At 47.8% G+C, this 19631-nt stretch overlaps 1 protein-coding gene across 1 annotated transcript in view; it reads right to left on the reverse strand.

The window, feature by feature from the left end:
• Positions 1 to 19631, reverse strand: part of CHD2 (chromodomain helicase DNA binding protein 2) — a 1340517-nt gene that overhangs the window by 1037956 nt on the left and 282930 nt on the right. The window contains exon 4 of the mRNA XM_086956769.1: positions 1293 to 1351. Within this exon, the coding sequence (XP_086812895.1) occupies positions 1293 to 1351 (59 nt within the window). The remainder of the gene's footprint in view (positions 1 to 1292; positions 1352 to 19631) is intronic.

A 19631-nucleotide genomic window follows, 5' to 3' on the forward strand; every position in this document is an offset into this window, starting at 1 on the left:
GAAGCCACCGTCGACGAGCGGGTTTTCTTCACAGCTTTTGGATCCTGAGGCAGAGATGCAGGTTTCTTAAAACCTTTTGATTTCTCAGAAGGTGGTGAGGTAACAGAAGGCGCTAGGGAACCTTTCTGAGAAGAAATCACCTCAGCACTCACACCCACTTTCTCCTTTACACCTTCGGTGAGGAGATTTTAGGGGATCAGAACCACCAGACCTATCAGAGATCTTTTGAGTGGATTTTGAAGGAGGCTCAGCAGAATTAGAAGGGGATGACCTACCCCTCTTTATAGATCTCCTTGATGAGGCAGCCGAAGAAGATTCGTCACTGTCGCTGGAAACAATCTCCTTTCTAGACTTCATCTTCTGAAGCCAGTTTAACAGCCTCCCATCTCTGTCTCTCAATGTTTTAGTAGAGAAGGTCCTGCAGATCTTACATTCTGTAGCCTTGTGGTCTGGGTAAAAGCAATAAATGCAATCTGCATGCTTGTCATCTACATACAGATGCTTTTTAGAGCAAGTAGCACAAGTCTTGAACAAGGCCTTTTCTTTATCCGACATTTGAAAGAAAAAAGTTGGTTTTGAAGTTGTAGAAGAAAAACTGAGCAAAGCCCAGTGGAGACTCCCTTAGCACAACGTGCGGTAGAAAATCTGAGGCTCCGAGGCTCTCTCAGGAGGGTTCTATGGGGTGAGGCTCTTCTGATTGGTTGTTGCAGAAAGTTTGGTCTCTTTTACAAAAAGAGGTGGATAAGCTACAAAATGAGATGAGGCCTAGGCCTAATTTTCTCTTTTGTAACTATAGCTATGGTATTTTTTATTTACCGAGGCTCCCATTCCGACGAGGGGGAATGATACAAAGCATAAAATATACTGTGAATGCCATATGACTACTGTATATTTGCGATAATATGTAATGACAAAAAAGAAGGCAGCACAGCTGCATGTTTTATTCAGTTAGAAAAAACCTAAAAAACTGCACGTAGATTTTCAAGAGGCTAAATGGTACATGAACAAGTAGCTATGTGATCTGCATAACAGGATGTGCGCTCCAGAACCCTGCATGCTCGCAGTCATAAACCAGTAGTTAAACAATGGCAGAAACATTTTTAACTACAGAAGTGACTTAATTCAGTCGCTGACGACTGCTTCCATTTGGCCAATGGGCAGGAAAAACTCTTTCAACATGAGCATGTAAAGAAGACAAAAATAATGAGGACCACTATCGGCCTTATAATTGGAGTCAACATAGACGAATGAAATAAACTAATAATAGCAGCACCTCATCTCGGAAAACCTACTGTATTTTCCTTTGACTCTGGCCTCTTCTTCTGGGGCTTATGCTTTCAGATTCACTAGTCTAAAGAAAAAGAAAAGAACACATCATTGAGTGTTGGCTTCTGTAAATAATTACAATTACCAGAAATTACCAAAGTGATGGTTTTTAATCATAGGAATATTTAATTACCTGTAATGCTGGTTTTCCGTCATGGTATTAGTCATTAAATTTATAATTGGTTTGCGGTGATGTTTTGCCAGTGTAGATAGAAATTGTGTAACCTCCACCCTACTGGAGTTTTATGTGGCTGGGAGAGGTGTCGGTGGTCACTGTTTTGGAGGGGCGGGAGTTTTGTTAGTGGTTCCACGGACTCTAGAAAGATCCACTAGCAAATTGATTTGGATAGGAGCCCTGTTATTTATGCCAGTGCCAGAGTGAGTGCAGGAACTTCCTCTGGCTACATCCCTGTATTGACCCCTACAAAAGGAACCACGGTGTAGGTATGTTTGTAGTGCCCCCATTGCTTTAGCAGTCCGTATCCTATTTTAAACAAAATTCTAGCATTTCATCCACCTGTGTACCAAATTAATTTTGGCCATCAAAGGGTAAATTGACCAATTCTTTAACAAATGGGACACTATATGCATCACAAGGGTTAGTGACCTTTGGGCTCAAAGAAAAATAACTCAATTTGCTACACTTCAGTAAGAATACGAACTAGTTAACACAGAAGTCTTCCAGAAACTCACAAATACAACACCCTCTCAGGGGGGGGGGTCGGTCGCGGTGAGTGAGGACTTACGGAGGCCGCGCCACTGAAGGATAGGCTCCTATCCGAATGCATGCACTGCAAGGCCATAACAATTATTAATAACTTACCCGACCCGCTCTTAAACTACGTGAGCGTTGTCAGGCTGATATATGAGATTTAGAAGAAGAGGGCTGGCGGGAGGCACTGGCGTCACCTCGTGACTGCGACTGGTAGAAATAAAAACACTCCATTGATAATACATCACATGCCCAACACTGATCAAAATGGGCAAAACTGTAGATGAAGGGTGTAGATGGCAATGTGGGGATATTTGCACTTTTTACCATATTATTTGGGACTGTCTTAGGAGCCAACCGCATTAGGAAGCAAAAGTTCAACGCATGAACGTTGCCGGTGGAGGGGCCGTCCGGGTATCACCTGACCTGTGCTTCTTGAATATATGGTAGGCGACTGACTTGAATCGTGCTGAGCGGCTTTGGACCACTATGGGTCCTATGATCACAAAGCGTAATATTGCTCGGAACTGGGGAGTGGCGGAGAGTCCATCCTTAGTTGAGTGGGAAAGGGATATGGAATGGTGCTTGATCGCGGAGGTGGAGGTCTGTAAAACAGAGTATGCCCCCGGAAATGGGACCAGGTTTGGGAGAAGTGGAACGTGCACAGAGGTAATCTATGTAAAACCCCCCCATGCCCACGGGGATCATGCAGGAGAGGCGAGATTCACTGGGGTTGTCCACGACGAGGACCTGTGATTTGATCTTGATGTCTGAGCCGATATGGTGTATTAAGATATGTAATGAAGTCCTATGTCTTAAATGCGTTGGTCTAGCTCTGCTGCTGTGTTTGTGTGTTTATTTAATAAAAAGATTTTACCAAAAAAAAGGGGTAAATTGACCAGGTGTTGTTGTACAGCTGGTTTAAAGCTGGAGAATAGAGCAATACGTTGCACCTGATAAGGACAATGGTGTTGACCTTGCGGGCACTTGTGTCTGCCGAATCCAGGGTCCATATAGCAGCATTAGATAAAGTCCTGCCTTCTTCCACCAATTGTGTACCACGTTGTTGGTACTGAATAGGGAGGTGTTGCATTTCGTCCCATGTGGCACGATTATATCTGGAGAGTAGTCCAGAAGAATTTGCAGTACGCATGTGGTTGGCAGCTTGTGCTGCAATGTGCTTGCCTGTGGCATCATCTTTTCCACTCTCCTTAGCAGTAGGAGGCACATCTCCTGTGCCTTGGGAATTTGCTCTTTTCCTGACTGTGTGTACCACTAATGAATCTGGTGTGACTTGAACCTTAATTTAGTCAGGGTCCAATGGGCATGCTTTATACTTTTTTTCAATTTGCGGGGTGACTACCCTAGATTTAACTGGCTGCTAAAATGTGTTTTGTGTAGAAGACAAAATATCTTTAAGCATAGGGAGCGACAGAGCTGTTTTTTGTGAACTATTAAGTGTTTCTAACAGGAAATCATCCTTGTGTGTAGGGTTACCTTATGGTATGCGACAGCCCTACTGATAAGATAATGATAAGATGCTGTATTATCTGGTGGTGATGGGTAGATATTAGGATCTGTATCATCCAGTGGAACTGTATCATAAATATCTCAAGGGTCAGGGGCAGTATTGTGATCTCCTTGTAGGTCTGCGCCCATCACGAAGGCCTTTCTGGCCTCCCTCTTAAACACCCTGAGGGACGACTTTCAGACCTTGAAGCAAGAGCTTGCCGGTCAGCAGCGAGAGCTACAAAGGGATGTGGACAGCCTGGGGGAGCGGGTAGCGGCGGTGGAAGAGGCGGACCAGTCCCGCAGCATGGAAGTGGAACGACTCCAACAAGAAATCCTGCGCCTACAGGACCAGCAAGTGGATCTCCAAGCACACTCGGAGGATCTCGAGAATAGGTCCCAAAGGAATAACATAAGGGTCCGGGGAGTTCCATTGAAATCTGAAGGGAACAGCATCGTCGCATATCTACAAGACCTTTTCCGGGAGATCATGGGGGAGCCAGGTGACTTTGAAATCCGGATCGACCGAGCCCACAGGGTCGGCCCGGCAGAAGCCCCCCTCCGGATATATTGGCCTTTCTCCCGGACTTCCCTCTGAAGGAGCGCATCTTGAGAGAGGCCCGAGCGCGACATCCGATCACCTTCCGGGGAGACCCGGTAGCCCTATTTCAGGACCTCTCTGCCATCACCTTGCAGAAGCGAAAAGCCTTCAAGGTAGCTACGGACTTCCTAATAGACAAAGGCGTGCCTTACACATGGGGCCATCCGTTCCACCTCATCTTCAAATGGAAGGGGACACTTCATCAACTCAGATCCCTTCGAGACACGTGCGCGGTGCTGGACATCGACCCACCGGAGGAAACTGACTCCAGAGGGGCTTAACCGCACCGATCAGCGGAGGGGCCTGCTCGACGATCCGGAGACGGTTGGCAAACCGTGCGGAGGCGACGCTCCCCCAAAACCTTCCGGAAGCCGGATCCCCTTGTGACGGCCCAAGAACAAGAGGCGGCTGTGCAGGAGGTGGCGGACATCACAGCAGCTAAACAGTAAGGTGCTCCTGAACAGGGGTTTGCCCTCATGCAATTGCCTCATTGGGGAGATGGGGTCGGGGGGCCAAAGAGTCTGTCACAGCCATGTCCTTACCTACATTGACACTCTATGGACCTGGACCTTGTCCTGATAGGCCCGAGACTACGGGAAAAGTTATGAGGGACAGTTCTGGGGGGGATTGTGGGGTGGGTGAGGGAGTTGGGGCGGTGAAGGGGGAGGTCTTCTAGTTCAGGGGAAGAGGGAGGGGGGGAAACCGGTGGTGGCAGCCCACTTTCATCTGTGCCGGATAACCCACATGGGCAGAATGATGGGGGGAAGATGGACTGGCTGGGAAGTCGCAGAGCCTTTCACTACAACACGAGGGGGGGGGGACGGACATAGCGCTGGACGGTCGGCCCCTGGGGAACGGGGGGGAAAGTCACGACGTGAGATGTAAGCCTGAGGGCTTGAGTACCTAATTCCACATAGATAACCTGGGTTCCATGTTGCAATGCCTATTACAATAGGCACGTGGAATGTTTGAGGGCTCAACTCCCCCCAGAAGAGGCAGAAAGTTTGGAAGTACGTCCTAGACCACCATATAGACATACTTGCACTCCAAGAAACTCATCCCATAAATACTGAGGACTTCCGCCTGAAACATAAGTTGTACCCGCTTATCTATAAGTCCTCCGCTCCTTCCAAGCACAAGGGGGTGGCACTCCTATTTCGTTCTTCCACTCACTTTCAACCACTGGGCATACTAAATGACAAAGACGGTCGATGGCTGATGGTCAAGGGGCGGCTGAAGGGGAAGCTGTGCACATTTGTTACGCTCTACGCCCCCAACAGCGGGCAGAAGGACTTCCTACACACTCTCTTGGGTAAAGTGATAGACTTTGCTGAGGGCCCTTTATTTCTACTGGGTGATTTTAACTTGGTTTGGCACCCCTCCCTTGACAGCACGCACACTAACCGCTCTGGCCTGGGCTCCTTCCATCCTGACACTCAAGGGCTCATTCACGACATGGGCCTGCTGGACACCTGGCGCGCCCTCTATCCACACACCAAAGACTACTCATTTTTCTCCCACGTACACCACTCCTACTCTAGGGTAGATTACATCTTCACCAGCCAATCTCTACAGGGCAGGCTGAGGGAAGCTAAGATATTCCCCATCTCCGTGTCCGATCACAGCTTGTACTCCATCTGCATGACCTGGCTTGGCAATGCCCCCTCACCGGCCCGGTGGTATTTCCCAGCATCCTTAGCACGAGACAAGGAGTCATGTACCCTCCTGCGGGAGACCATAAGGGACTTTTATGAACAAAATAATCCGGAAGACACCACTGAATATAATAATTGGGACACCCTTAAAGCAGTGCTCCGGGGCAAGTGCATAGAGTTTAACTCCGCCCTAAACAAGCAAAGATCAAAGGAAAGGGAACTGTTGGAGGAGGAACTGGCGTCGGTCGAACAGGCCCACAAACTTACACCCACCCGACAGACACTTCGCAGCCTCACAGCCATCAGAGGCAAGCTGCGGGCTATTTATAATAACCGAGCTGAATTTACTCTCCTTAAATTAAGGAATCTATCCTATACACAAGGCAATAAAATAGGGAAACACCTAGCAAGGCAACTGCGCGACAAACGAGAGCGGGAGTACATAGGTGGTATCCGGGACTGTGGTTCTGAAAATCAGGACCCTGCTATAATATAGTACCAAGGCCAACACTCGTGTCACAAAATATCATCGTACCCTGACGAATTTGGTATTGGCAGACCGGTAATGATTAGGACATTATCCCTATGCATTTGCGTCCCGATTGAGTGACGCTATCACCCTTAAATCATGGTTTCCGTCTCGAACCCTCGGACTCCATTTTGTGAACGGCATCCATCTTGTGGCTTGCCCTCATATAGTCAATTGATTAAGGCCGAGTTTGATCTGAAAGGACACGTCCACCTAAGCTGACTTCCCTATGACCTGGCCGAGCTGACTCCACTGCCTCCAGCCAAACCTGTTCGGGCAGTTCCTCGCCCACTGGCAGAGTAAGATAGCATCAAGGCACAACATGCCATAAACCATTCACTACATACAAACCATGTTATCCACACACATACACCTGTCCATGTTTCTTGTTTATGGCCGGTTTTACAATGAGGAGGTGCCCGATTTTATTGGGGTTTCATCGATATCTGATGGGAGTTCTGGGCCTGGCTGGGTAATCCATCACAAACTGGACACACGAAAATGTGGGTTTACCATCATGACTTTGCTTTTTCATTATTGTGGAAATATGTATATGACCGTATTGTAAACTCAAGAATTCTTGCCTGCAGCTGTTATTTTTGTATAAAAGGAGAAGGCTGGTTCTGTAAAGACGAACAGTCTCCTGAGAATCTACATCCCGTGCTGTTGTACTTCTAGGACACTTGTTACTTGGTTGCAGCCAATAAAACTAGATCTCTGACTTCACCTAGAAGACTCTGTGTTTCTGTGGTACGGAACAGGGAGAACTCAGAGGTCTTCGGGTGTTATCCCCTGGCACCACCGGGTTCCTAAAAACCCGGCACCTCAGGACCCCTCGGGGGCGCTATCCCACAAGGACGAAGACAAAGCTAATCTGTTCGGAGACTTTTATAAAGCGCTGTACTCTGCAGACGGTTTAGACCCTGATGCTCAGCGGGACTTTCTTCGACACCTGCCTATTCCACAGGTCACCCAGGCCTGGAATGATGAATTAACGGCCCGATCACATTAGAAGAGGTGCTTTCCGCTATCAAAGCTTTGAAACCCCACAAGGCACCGGGCACCGATGGATACACTGTACTTTTTTATAAAACTTTCGCAGCCGACCTTGGTCGCCACCTGGTCCGGCTGTTCAACCTAATGGCCTCCGATGGGGACGCGGCGATATCTATGGCTGAAGCGGTGATATCCGTGAACTCTAAGGCGGGGAAAGACCCCACGCTTTGTGCCTCCTACAGGCCTATAGCGTTCTTAAACATCGACGCCAAGCTCTACTCTTCGATCCTAGCAACACGACTACACAACCTTATGCCGCTAAGTATCCACCCAGACCAGTCAGGCTTTATAGCAGGACGGCAAACACACGACAACACCTGGTGCATCATTCATCTCATTGAAAAAGCTAACAGATTTAAAATTCCTGCCATCCTGGTCGGGCTCGATGCGGAAAAAGCCTTCGACAGTGTTGATTGGAAGTTCCTTATGGCCACGCTTCAGGCGTTTCGCTTCTCCCCCACATTGATACAAATTCTTCAGGCCAATTATAAATTCCCGAGATCTAGAGTCTCAGTGAATGGCATCCAGTCTGCTCCCTTCTATCACTCCCGGGGCACTAGGCAGGGGTGTCCCCTATCCCCCTTACTGTTTGCCCTTAGTATAGAGCCTTTAGCTATCGCCGTCAGAGAGCACCCGGGAATTGAGGGCCTACCATTCACAGGCGAATCCCATAAAATATCACTCTTCGCGGATAACGTTCTCTTGTCCCTTTCCAATCCAAGTACGTCTCTCCCGCACCTAAGGACAGAACTGAGCCGCTTCGAGAAAGTGGCCGGCTTCAAAGTAAATCTGACTAAATCCTACATACTCAATATTACTCTCTCCTGATGGAGGCCTGTCACCTCAAGACACTGTCACCCCTGGCGTGGGCGCCCTCTTCGCTACTATACCTGGGAGTGCAGCTTACGCCAAGGGTGGAGCAATTGTACAAAGCAACTTCCCTCCGATGCTGAATAGCATCCAAGCGGAGCTCACGAGGTGGAGGCCACTTTTCCTCTCTTGGTTAGGGCGTATCCACGCCGTAAAGATGACCCTCCTTTCCAGATTGTTATACTTATTCCAGTCACTTCCCATAGATATGGACAGGGAATTCTTTGGTAAGGTGAAAACAATGATCCTGCGCTTTATTTGGAAGGGAGGGCGAGCGCGCCTCCCTTTCCATGTGCTTAGACGTCCCCAGAGAGAGGGGGGTGCTGGGTTCCCTGACATGCAGCTTTACTATAGGGCAGCCCAGCTTAGAATTCTTGTAGAATGGTCCCAGGAGGAATCCGAGAAGCACTGGCTCCATATGGACCGTAGTGTGGCGGGCAGGACGATCTGGGACCTTATCTGGCGCGCGAAGCGGGACAGGCCCAAGAACGCCTACCTTAGCACCCTGACACGTACCACTTTGACGGTCTGGGACTCGGTGGCGACCCTGGAAGGCTGGTCTTCCTTTCCTTCGCCCTTTACCCCTATCCATTTCAACCCGGCTTTCCCCCCTGCACTCCAAGAAGGGCCATTTAATACCTGGAGGGAGGGCGGTTGTCTACCCTTGACCCACCTGTTTCACAATTATGATCCCCTCACATTTGACAATTGCAAGAGAGACTATGGGGTAGGAGACTCTGAACGCTTCCACTACACTCAGATGCAACACTGGGCCCTAGGTCCCCAGATACGGGATGGGGCGACTCGATCCCTCACCAAATTCGAATCCTTCCTAGTTAAATCTTCAAGCATGAAGGGTGCCATTTCCTTCCTATATAAGCTCCTGCTATCCTCAACAGCGTCCCCGCGGCCGCGATGCAGGACACTGCGGGAGGGGTTGGCCCAACGAGACATTACTGACGAGGAGTGGTCCCATCTATGGTCCGATATTTCCAAATTTAATCAATCTGCTGATCTGCGGGAAGCACACTTAAAGACGATTACTGATTGTTACCTGTACCCCTCTAAACTGGCTTGAATCTTCCCAGGGACATCAGATAGGTGTTGGCGAGGGTGTGGACTCCTGGGCGACTTTCAACACATTTGGTGGGATTGTCCCTCTTTTAGACCCTTTTGGGAAGAAATACTAGCACAGGTGAGGACTTGCTAGGCTACCCTATACCGACCTCCATGGCTGAGACTCTTTTGGGGGTCCGAGACCCTATGCTAGAACACCAAACCAGGGCAGACAAAAGAATTATGTGGTTCTGTATAGGGGCTGCTATAATCACTATCGCGGCGGCTTGGAAGAAAAAAGAAGCCCCGGCGATGTCCCTGTGGCATTATCGCCTCTGGAAGCTACTCAGTATGGAGCGTATGTCGGACATCTTCCGGGAGGACTTCAAGAACTTTGAATTTAGGTGGGGCCCACTGGTCGCCTTCCTGTCCCGCGAGTTGCCCTCAGTGGTCTGTCCCCCCACAGTACAGACTCTACATCTTTTCCAACTCTAAGTAAACCATTTTTTTGCGACACCAATCATGGACAACGCCACCACCGGGAGGGGGGAGCGGGGTTGGGGGGGAGTTGGGGGGGGGGGGGGGGTTGGGGGGGGTTTGAAGAGGGTTTTCATTTCTCTGTTTACCTCATGGTTGCGATCAGTGTTTCTTTTCTGATGCCTCCATTTTGAGCCCAAGGGGCAATCCATAACCGCTTTGGAGCACTAACCTCTATCCCATGAAGGACCCATTTGTGCACAAACTCCTCACCAGGGCCGTAGAAGCCCAGACCTCTGCTATTGACATTGCTGCTGAGAGTTACTTACTGGCACACCTATTACTCTTTGAAGCTGTATCCTGTCAATGGGTCTGTGCATTGGAAACGAGAAAAGTGAACCTAGATCTTTGGGCTCCTTCTTAGCTTGTTTGCCTGTAGGCTTTTGATCTGGTCGCCCCTATGTGGGAACATGGGCGGACTGTGCCATGAGTTGTTTTCAAAAAATCAATAAAAATATCTTTGACAACAAAAAAAAAAAAGGAAGAGAAGGTGAAGATGAAAGCAGAGGTGAAGGAAAAGAAGGAGGATGAGTAGAAGGAGGGAAAAAGATGGGGCTTGTGCCTCTGTCCTTCTTTGGTGGATGGATTGGCTCAGGCCCGGCAACACCTTCCTCAAATATTTTCTTCCCTTTGGGAAACATAAGGGAAATAGGTGGTGGCGGTTTGGTGCCTAGTGTCCCAGTGTCTGGGAGTACAAAAATAGTCTTTTGTCCCTTGTCTTGCAAGAGCTCAAGAATAGGCTGTAATTGTTTTTGCAGTGGCTCAGTGCTACTTTTGATGATTTTAAGGCGTCAACAATGTGTTTGATGCTGAAGAGCTTTTCGCGCCCGTTTTGCATATGTAGTAGAGACATGATCTAGCTGCAGATTCCTTAACTTTGAACTTCCAGGCATTAAGTTGGATCCGGAAGATTTTTGATAGCAGTACCCTTGCGGGCCGATAGGTGGCATCAGTCAACTTCACCTGCCGTTGTAGGCGTCTGCATCGTCTATACAGAGGCTACCCCAGCTTGCTGACGTCAGTACTTTTCACAACTTTCCACGCCAGAAGGGCTGAGCCATGAAGTGACTGAACCTGGTGTATTAAAAAATCAACTAGGGTCTTGAAGGGAAACAGCCCTGAACCTAAAACTAATCTGCAGTGCGTGGAGGATGGGTGAGTCGGTAAGGAATGCACGTCTAGCTCATGTCTCTACCAGATTAGGCATTACTGAAGGTAAGTAACTTGTCTATCTGATAAAGATATCTAGCTGCAGATTCCTTCCCTTTAAAAAGATACCCAAGCAATACAATTCCCAGAGGAAGGACTGAGGAAAAGCTTCAAACCAAAAAGTCCTGCAGAAAAGAACGGCCAAAAAGGCCCTCCCTGCAGACCTGGTTGCCAGGCAATAATGCTTGATGAGCGTGTGCAGATATGCCCACGTGGCTGCCTGGCAGATGTTACGAACAGGAACACCACACTGAAGAGCCATTGTGGCTGTCTGCACCCTGTTAGAATGGGCCCTAATGCCTTCAGGAGGCGGTTTCTTCGCCAAGGTTTAACATTTTACTACAGGGATGACCCAACAGGATGTGGTGCTCATCTGTACAGCTAAGTCCCTTCTTTGCTCCAACGTATCCTACGAAAAGCTGGTCCTCCACCCGCAACGTTATAGTGTGATCAATGGAAGAACGACAACGCTCTTTTTGTGTCCAGGCGGTGGAGATGCTCTTCTTCTTTAGAAGGATGCGCAGAGCATAGAAGGTGGGCAAGGTAATAGATTGTCCCAGATTGAAAGGGGTTAGCTTGACCTTAGCAGCCATTTTGGCTGTGCCTCGCGCCATTCCCGGTCAGCGCTCTAGTCGCTGCACGCCATCCTGATAAAACCCTACTTAACGGGCTGTGCTTGGGACGTGCAGCGCTTGAAAAGGAATATGCTACTTACCAGTATGCATCTGTTCTCGGCATGTAGGGCTGCTGGCATTCATATCTGTGCATAGATTGCAGCCTAGTGTTGGGTCCGGATGATTGCACCTTGTTGTCCTGGAAGAGTCTTCGAAATATCACAAGATAGGTGACTCCTCCCTTGGACTACAGTGCGCAGGGGCATCTTCTCCATCCTCAGATTGTTTTTCGCCATTGTGGAAGAGATGGAGATAGTAAAGTAAGAGATGGCCATGCAAAAGATAATGCTGCAGCTGCAACAGGCACCGGGGAGTAGGGCGGGCGATATGAATGTCAGCAGCCCTACATGCCAAGAACAGATGCATACTGGTAAGTAGCATATTCCGTTCGAGGCATGTGGGCTGCGAAATTCATATCTGTGCATAGACTGTATAGCAGTATCTCCTCTAGCGGTGGTTACCTGTGCCAGCTGCAGCAGTTTGAAAGAGAGTTTGGAGGACAGCATGGCCTACAGCAGCTTGCTGCTTTGCTTGCATGTCTACACAGTAGTGTTTTGTGAAAGTGTGTATGGTAGTCCATGTGGCTGCTCTACATATGTCTTCAAGAGGAATATTCCCTAGGAAAGCCATGTGCTCTTGGGGGGACAGTTAAAGTGCGTTTAGCCTTTTGATAACATATTTGAATGCATTTAACTATCCATCTGGCTATTCCTGACTTTGATATGGGATTCCCTTTCTGTTGTGGTGAAAAAGCAACAAATAATTGCCTGGTTTACCTAAATGATTTCGTTCTGTCCACGTAATAAAGCAGAGCTCTCTTTACATCCAATGTGTGTAGGGCTCTTTCAGCTACTGACTGTGGATTTGGGAAGAACACTGGCAGTTCTATTGATTGATTATTATGGAAAGTGGATATGACCTTTGGCATAAACTTAAGGTTTGTTCTAAGTACTACTCTGTTAGCATGTATCTGCATGAAGGGTTCTTGAATTGTTAGTGCTTGTAGCTCGCTAACTCGCCTGAGTGAGGTAATGGCAATCAAGAATGCCACCTTCCATGTTAGAAATTGCAATTCGCATGAGTGTAGAGGTTCGAAAGGAGGTCCCATAAGTCTGGTAAGTACTATATTTAGGTTCCAGACTGGGGAAGGTGGGTGCTTTGGAGGATTTGAATTGACTTCCTGTCAAACATCCCTCAAATAAACTCTTTGCCCGGCTGGGTATAAGAAGAACTGTACATATTGTCCTATTGTGGTCTATATGTTATCTAATTTTCTATGAAATTGTTCTAAGCTTAGGACCTTTGTTCTTTTGAAATAGTCGATACCCATGGTCCAAAGCCATTAAGTGGGTCCCCCTTGTTTACTTAAAAAACAGTATAAATGCAGTGGCACTTAAAACGTGTGAATGAAAGTGTGACTGCGAGATGACTTTATATTTTGATTGCCTGTGAGCCATTAGCCTGCACTAATCCAGTTCTTTGTAGTTGATCTTTGATAATGTTATGGCCGCCCCTGAGCATAATATAATAATGATGCATTGTCTTTAAGAAACTATTGAAGATTTTCTCTAAATAAGAAAGATCAGTCACCGTTTTGAAAGTGTGTTTCTTATATTCTGTTTTTATTTACCCTTACAGGATTCCTGTTTTCCCAGTCCCTCTATATTTGTAGTTTTGTTTCTCGCTCTGAAGAAGGTGTAGCCCCAGCTGGGGCCACCCACCGCAACGCGTGTGCGTTTTCTGCAATAGGGGAAGCTGGATGATATCTACCCCTACCCCCCTTTTACCATAATGAGTTGTATTATTCGGTCTTTGTATCATTTGGTGGCGTTGATTCATCTCTTGCGCTTGTTTGAATGTGTGCGACTGAATTATTGAGTTTTATGTTGAATGGTGGTATTTATGTAGTTATGAATGTGTGGTGTGAAAGAGGAGTCTGGGATGATATATTTGGATATTCTTAGTTTTTGATGCTTTTATATATATACTATGTTTAAAAAAAGACATCCTTTTGAAATGTGTTAAAAATTAAATAAACTCCATATATTTTTGTACTAATTGTAGTGACTGATCTCCTTTGCTACTCTATTGCTCCGGTGGCAGTGGGCTTAATTAAGGATCCCCTCCAGGGACCTTGTTTTAATCTGCTGGGGCAGGTAGTTTCTGTTGTAGGAATACCCGATGTACCACCAGGGCCCGACGCCTTTCTTTTAACAAGGTAATGAGCCCGCTTTTTTAGACAGAGGCTGGGGCAGAGGAAGAGGACGCAGAAGAGAGCAACAAAAGAGGGTACAATGGCAAAAACAACCGACACATTCAGTGGAGACAAGGAGCCAGACAAGGGGGAAGAGAAATTGATCATCAAACTCTCCTCAAGGGTCTTGACACCCACGGTAGAGATTGTACTACAGAAGGGGATGGGCTATGTACCCACCCCCAAGGCTGTCAAATTCCGTCATATCTGCAAAATTCAAGGCTTTTTTCGTAAGACACGGCTGAAAGCCTTTTTTCATGACAAACCTATGACACAAGCGGAAGGCTCTGGACTACAAAACCATCCACTTTCACACTGAATAGTGGGCTGGTACATCACCAAGTTTTGACCTTTGAACAGGCAGTGCTGAAAGATCTCAACAGCATGACCACACCAACACCTTTCTATAATTTATATTCAAACGAAGTACAAGCCGTCAGGGCTTTGGCATATGATCCAACAATCACTATCAAGCAGTCTGACAAGGGCAGGGCTACAATCATTATGTCCAGCTCTGACTATGATGTGGAATGCCTACGACAATTGAGTAACCGGAGGTACTACACACCTTTGAGAGAAGACCACACCCCACGACTTACCACCATTATTTCGGCCATGGTCTTCACTGCAGAGACTGAGGGTTCAATCACCAGCAAGGAGGCAGATTTCCTAATCACAAAAGATCCGAGGACCCCCTACTTTTACACCTTGCCAAAAATTCACAAGGGGTCACCCGGGTAGAACCATAGTATTAGGGATCGGGTCCATCCTCAAACCACTATCGAGGTTCTGCGAGTACTTCCCCCAACTTCTAGTGAGGGCCACCCCCTCCTATGTGAAAGATACTACAGATGTACTTCAGCTACTTGAGGGGGTCTAGCATCCAAAGGAAGTTAACCTCTTTGTAACCCTGGATGTTGAGGCCCTCTACACCAATATTCTACCGAGAGCTACCCTGGAGGTAATAGAGGATGCCCTCAGCCGGGTGGATTGGGACTCACCAACCCCGGTAGCCTTCATACTTGCATGCGCCACCCTAGCCCTGACAGATCCATTTTTTTTTAATTCAAACAACAACTCTACCATCAAACACAGGGTACCTCCATGGGTAGCACCTTCGCGCCGAGCGTGGCATGTACGTATATGGCAGCATTCAAGGAGAGGGAGATTCAAGACCATAACAATCGATACCAGGCGAATATACTACTATGGAAAAGGTTTATCGATGATATCCTGATCCTATGGAAAGGGAATCTTACTAGTTGCGAGGAGTTCTGTGAGTGGATCAACACCTTGAACCCCTATTTAATATTCACAAGCACTATCTCGGAAACCGACATACCTTTTCTTAACCTGTTGATCAGACTAGAGAGGGGTTTGATCACTACTACACTTCATCGAAAACCAACTGATAAGAACAGCCTGCTGTTATTTAGCAGCCACCAACCCAGAGCTTTAAAACAAAACGTGCCTTTTGGACTGTTCCTCCGGATTAGAAGGAACTGCAGCTCGGGGGCTGACTTCCAAAGGGAGTCTGATACCCTAGCAGCAGACTTACGCAAAAGAGAGTACCCTAAACGCAACATCTCAAAATAATCAAGATGCCTTCTTAGAAAATAGACAGAAAGAGTCCTGTGATTCTCTCACCTGTGTGACCACCTTCACTGCTGACTCAAATCGAGTGAGAAATGTCATCAAAAAACATTGGGGGCCAGCTGGTCCACTTCTTTATTATACATAGAGCATATCTTACTCCTGACAGGATTAATACATATATTATTACTGACACTGCAAAGTGCCCACGTTGCAAATTAGAAGGGGCGGACTTTAAGCACATGATGTGGGACTGTCCACACTTAATGACATATGGGGAGGAAGTGGTAGCACTGGTATGCCTAGTCACAGAGCAACAGATAACACCTGGCATGGGCACTTGTTTACTTCACTGGTCCCCCCACACACCCAAGACGAGAGTAACAAGTACTTTCTGGATTTCGGTTTATTGCTGGCCAAGAGGGATATTACAGCGCATTGGAAGGCTGTAAGGGGCCCCAGTGTCCTAAGATGGAAAATGGAATTGATAAAATGGGCCAAGAGTGAAAGCACATTCAGATTCCAGCTAGCTAGACAAGCACAGAGAGATAAAGCCATGGAGGCTGCGAGGGCCTGGGAAGCACTAGTAGTTTCAGTGCAGACACCGGAGATTGAGTCGGGTGACAACTCGACAGAGGGTACACCGATGGCTTTGCCTTAAAGTTCTGTGAATATTGCTTGATTGCCTGAGCGGGCTGTGATGTTCAAGGTGGCCTAGGCTGAAGGAATGCTGCTCTTCACGGATTCTTACCATGCTATAGTTATACAATGCTGATTCATGTGTTGCACAGACGTGTATTTTATTTTCTTATTTGGTGTTTTCTTTGCAGTGCTATAGTACAGGACACACCGGTGGCATGGGAGGGCTGGGAGGGTGGATGGGTGGTAGGAGAGGTTTGCAGTTTTTCCATTTTTCATTGGTTCACTAAATGTTGCAGAGTCACTTCATGGACATTGATCGGCTCCGGAACATCTTTCAATCACATATCCCATATATTGCACATATAAGTTGATGTATCAGATAAGAGATGTGTTTTTATGATCCTGCTATTTGACTTGATAACAGAGGACGGAGCACCACTTTGTGGCTATTGATGATTAAGAGACTACTGGAACTCATTGATATCAGTCTTTACTAATGTTTTGCATGAAAAATGTAATAAAAATATTTACAAAAAAAAAGAATCTAAAAACATTGGGGGGTTTCTTAACACAGGCATTTTTAATCTCCCCGTGCCTAGGTTTGCTTTCAAGCGTACAAGTAATCTGAAAGATATACTTATACACATCAGAACTAATGTTCAGCACACAAGTGTACAGAGAACCCTGTGGGACTTACCACCAATTACGGGACACTACTTTTGTGGGTCTTGTTCAGTTCGCCCATTTACGAAGTTCATCAAAGAAATAACATCTACCAATAGGTTCAAGTGGAAGTTAAACGAACACACTAATTGTAACACTGCAAACTGAATCTATTTAATAACATGCCCATGTGGACTCCCATACATAGGAATGACCACAAGACCAGTGAGAACCCGGATTACGGAACACAGGAGCAACTTCAGGTGCCATACAACAAATAGGAAGATGTCAACACATTTGAGTACAGGAAACACCCACCTGACTCATTATGCTGGACCGTACATGAAGCACATCCTGGCATGAACAAGAACACATTGTTCCGCATTGAACAGAGATGAGTACTGAGACTAGCCTCAGATAAGGGGAGATTGAACGAGGACATCGCCTGGTCCTTATTGATGCAATGACTAATTATGCCTGTTATGAATAATACGGTCAGGTAGTTCCGGACCTTGACTGTTAACATGCACAACTGTCACTGGGGCTCTATTGTGAAGCAGTATGGAATCTTCTACAAGTCCATCTAACCCAACACAGCACACTTGCCCAACAGCTAACACGAACACTACAATTGCAACATTCCCTATGTTTGGGGCAATTTAAAACAAATAATCTGTACCTTCCTTATCCTGATCAAAATCCCTTAGGAACATATAGAGCCCTAACTCCTGTCACGCTCGTTATACTATTGGAGGACAGTATTGTCACTTTGCTAATGGACACGTTAGAATAGCCCGAAACCTTTAGACTTGTTATTGTACAGTCACACGTGATCAATTAGGGTGAGACACCTAGCGGTAAACGTAGGTCGATGACCAGGTGGTAATTACTGCATTACCAGCACCGTCAATTTGCGATAGATAACTTTTTCTTGAGACTATGAGCATGAACTGTCTCTTTACACGCGGCACAAGTTACTTACCTTCGGTAACGATATAACTGTAAGAAACAGTAGTTAGTGCTAGATTCCTTACCTTAGAATATCCCCAGGCGTCAGACTGGATCCGGAAAGCAGTACCCCTGCGCGTCGAAAGGCGTCGTCTGCGGCTCCGCGTCTGTCGTCTGCGTCGTAGGTGTGCTGACGTCAGTTCTTATACACAGCTTTTTCCACACCATAAAACTAGGGCCCTCAAAGGGATGTACCTTAACCCTAGATATCGGTTCGCAAAACGGGAAGGATGGGTGGGGCGGTAAGTAATCTAACACTAACTACTGTTTCTTACAGATATATCGTTACCGAAGGTAAGTAACTTGTGTATCTGAAAGAAACAGGTTAGTGTTAGATTCCTTACCGTAGAATAGATACCCCAGCAATACCAACCCCGGTGGTGGGTCTGCGAACCAATGAACACACCAGAAAGTCCTGGAGAACAGAACGGCCTAAAAAGCCATCTCTCCAGCCAGCAGTGTCTAGCAAACGTGTGCAGCGAGGCCCAGGTAGCTGCCTAACAGATGTCCTGTAATGGGACTCCCCCCGACCCAGGGCAGTAGTAGCCGCCGTGGCCCGAGTGGAATGGGCACGCAGTCCCACAGTAGGCTCCTTTTTAGCTAGTGAATAACAATTCTTGAGGCACAAAACGACCCATCGAGAAATGGTCCGTTTGAGCACCGCCGGTCCCTTCTTAGCGCCCACGTAACCAACAAAGAGCTGGTCGTCCACCGGGAACTGGCGTGTGTGATCCAGATAGAATGAGAGTGCACGTTTTGGGTCCAGACAGTGGAGCCTCTCCTCCTCTTTCGAGGGATGCGGAGGCGGAAAGAAGGTGGGCAAGGTGATGGACTCAATCAATCAATCAAGGGCATTTATAGAGCGCACTACTTACCAGGAGGGTCTCAAGGCGCTTGGGGGAGGGGGGTGCTGCTACTGCTCGAACAGCCAGGTCATGAGCTTCTTCCTGAAGGAGAGGTGGTCTTGGGTCAGGCGCAGGTCGGTCGGAAGGGAGTTCCAGGTCTTGGTGGCCAGGTAGGAGAAGGACCTTCCTCCTGTTGTCGTTCTTCGGATGCGGGGGACGGCGGCGAGGGCGTGACTGGCTGATCGGAGATGGCGTTTGGGAGCGTAGAAGTTGATGCGGTTGTTGAGGGAGCTCGGGCCTTGATCGTGTAGGGCTTTGTGTGCGTGGGTGAGGAGCCGGAAGGTGATTCTTTTGTTGACGGGGAGCCAATGCAGGTCTCTCAGATGTCCGGAGATGTGGCTGTGTCGTGGGATGTCGAAGATGAGTCTGGCTGAGGTGTTCTGGATCCGCTGGAGTCTCTTCTGGAGCTTGGCGGTGGTTCCGGCGTAGAGGGCGTTGCCGTAGTCGTGTCGGCTGGTGACGAGGGCCTGGGTGATTGTCTTCCTGGTCTCGGTGGGGATCCACCGGAAGATCTTCCGTAGCATGCGCAGGATGTTGAAGCACGACGAGGAGACGGCGTTGACTTGTCTGGTCATGGAGAGGGAGGAGTCCAGGATGAAGCCCAGGTTGCGTGCGTGGTCTGTCGGTTTGGGTGCGGTGCCCAGGGCGGGGGGCCACCAGGAGTCGTCCCAGGCGGAGGGCGAGGAGCCCAGGATGAGGACTTCTGTCTTGTCTGAGTTCAGTTTCAGGCGGCTGGTCGTCATCCACTCGGCTACGTCTTTCATCCCTTCGTGAAGGTTGGCTCTGGCGGCGGCAGGGTCGTTGGTCAGGGAGAGGATCAGCTGGGTGTCGT

Source organism: Lissotriton vulgaris, chromosome 2_1 (assembly GCF_964263255.1).
Source record: "Lissotriton vulgaris chromosome 2_1, aLisVul1.2, whole genome shotgun sequence".
Lineage (NCBI taxonomy): Eukaryota > Metazoa > Chordata > Amphibia > Caudata > Salamandridae > Lissotriton > Lissotriton vulgaris.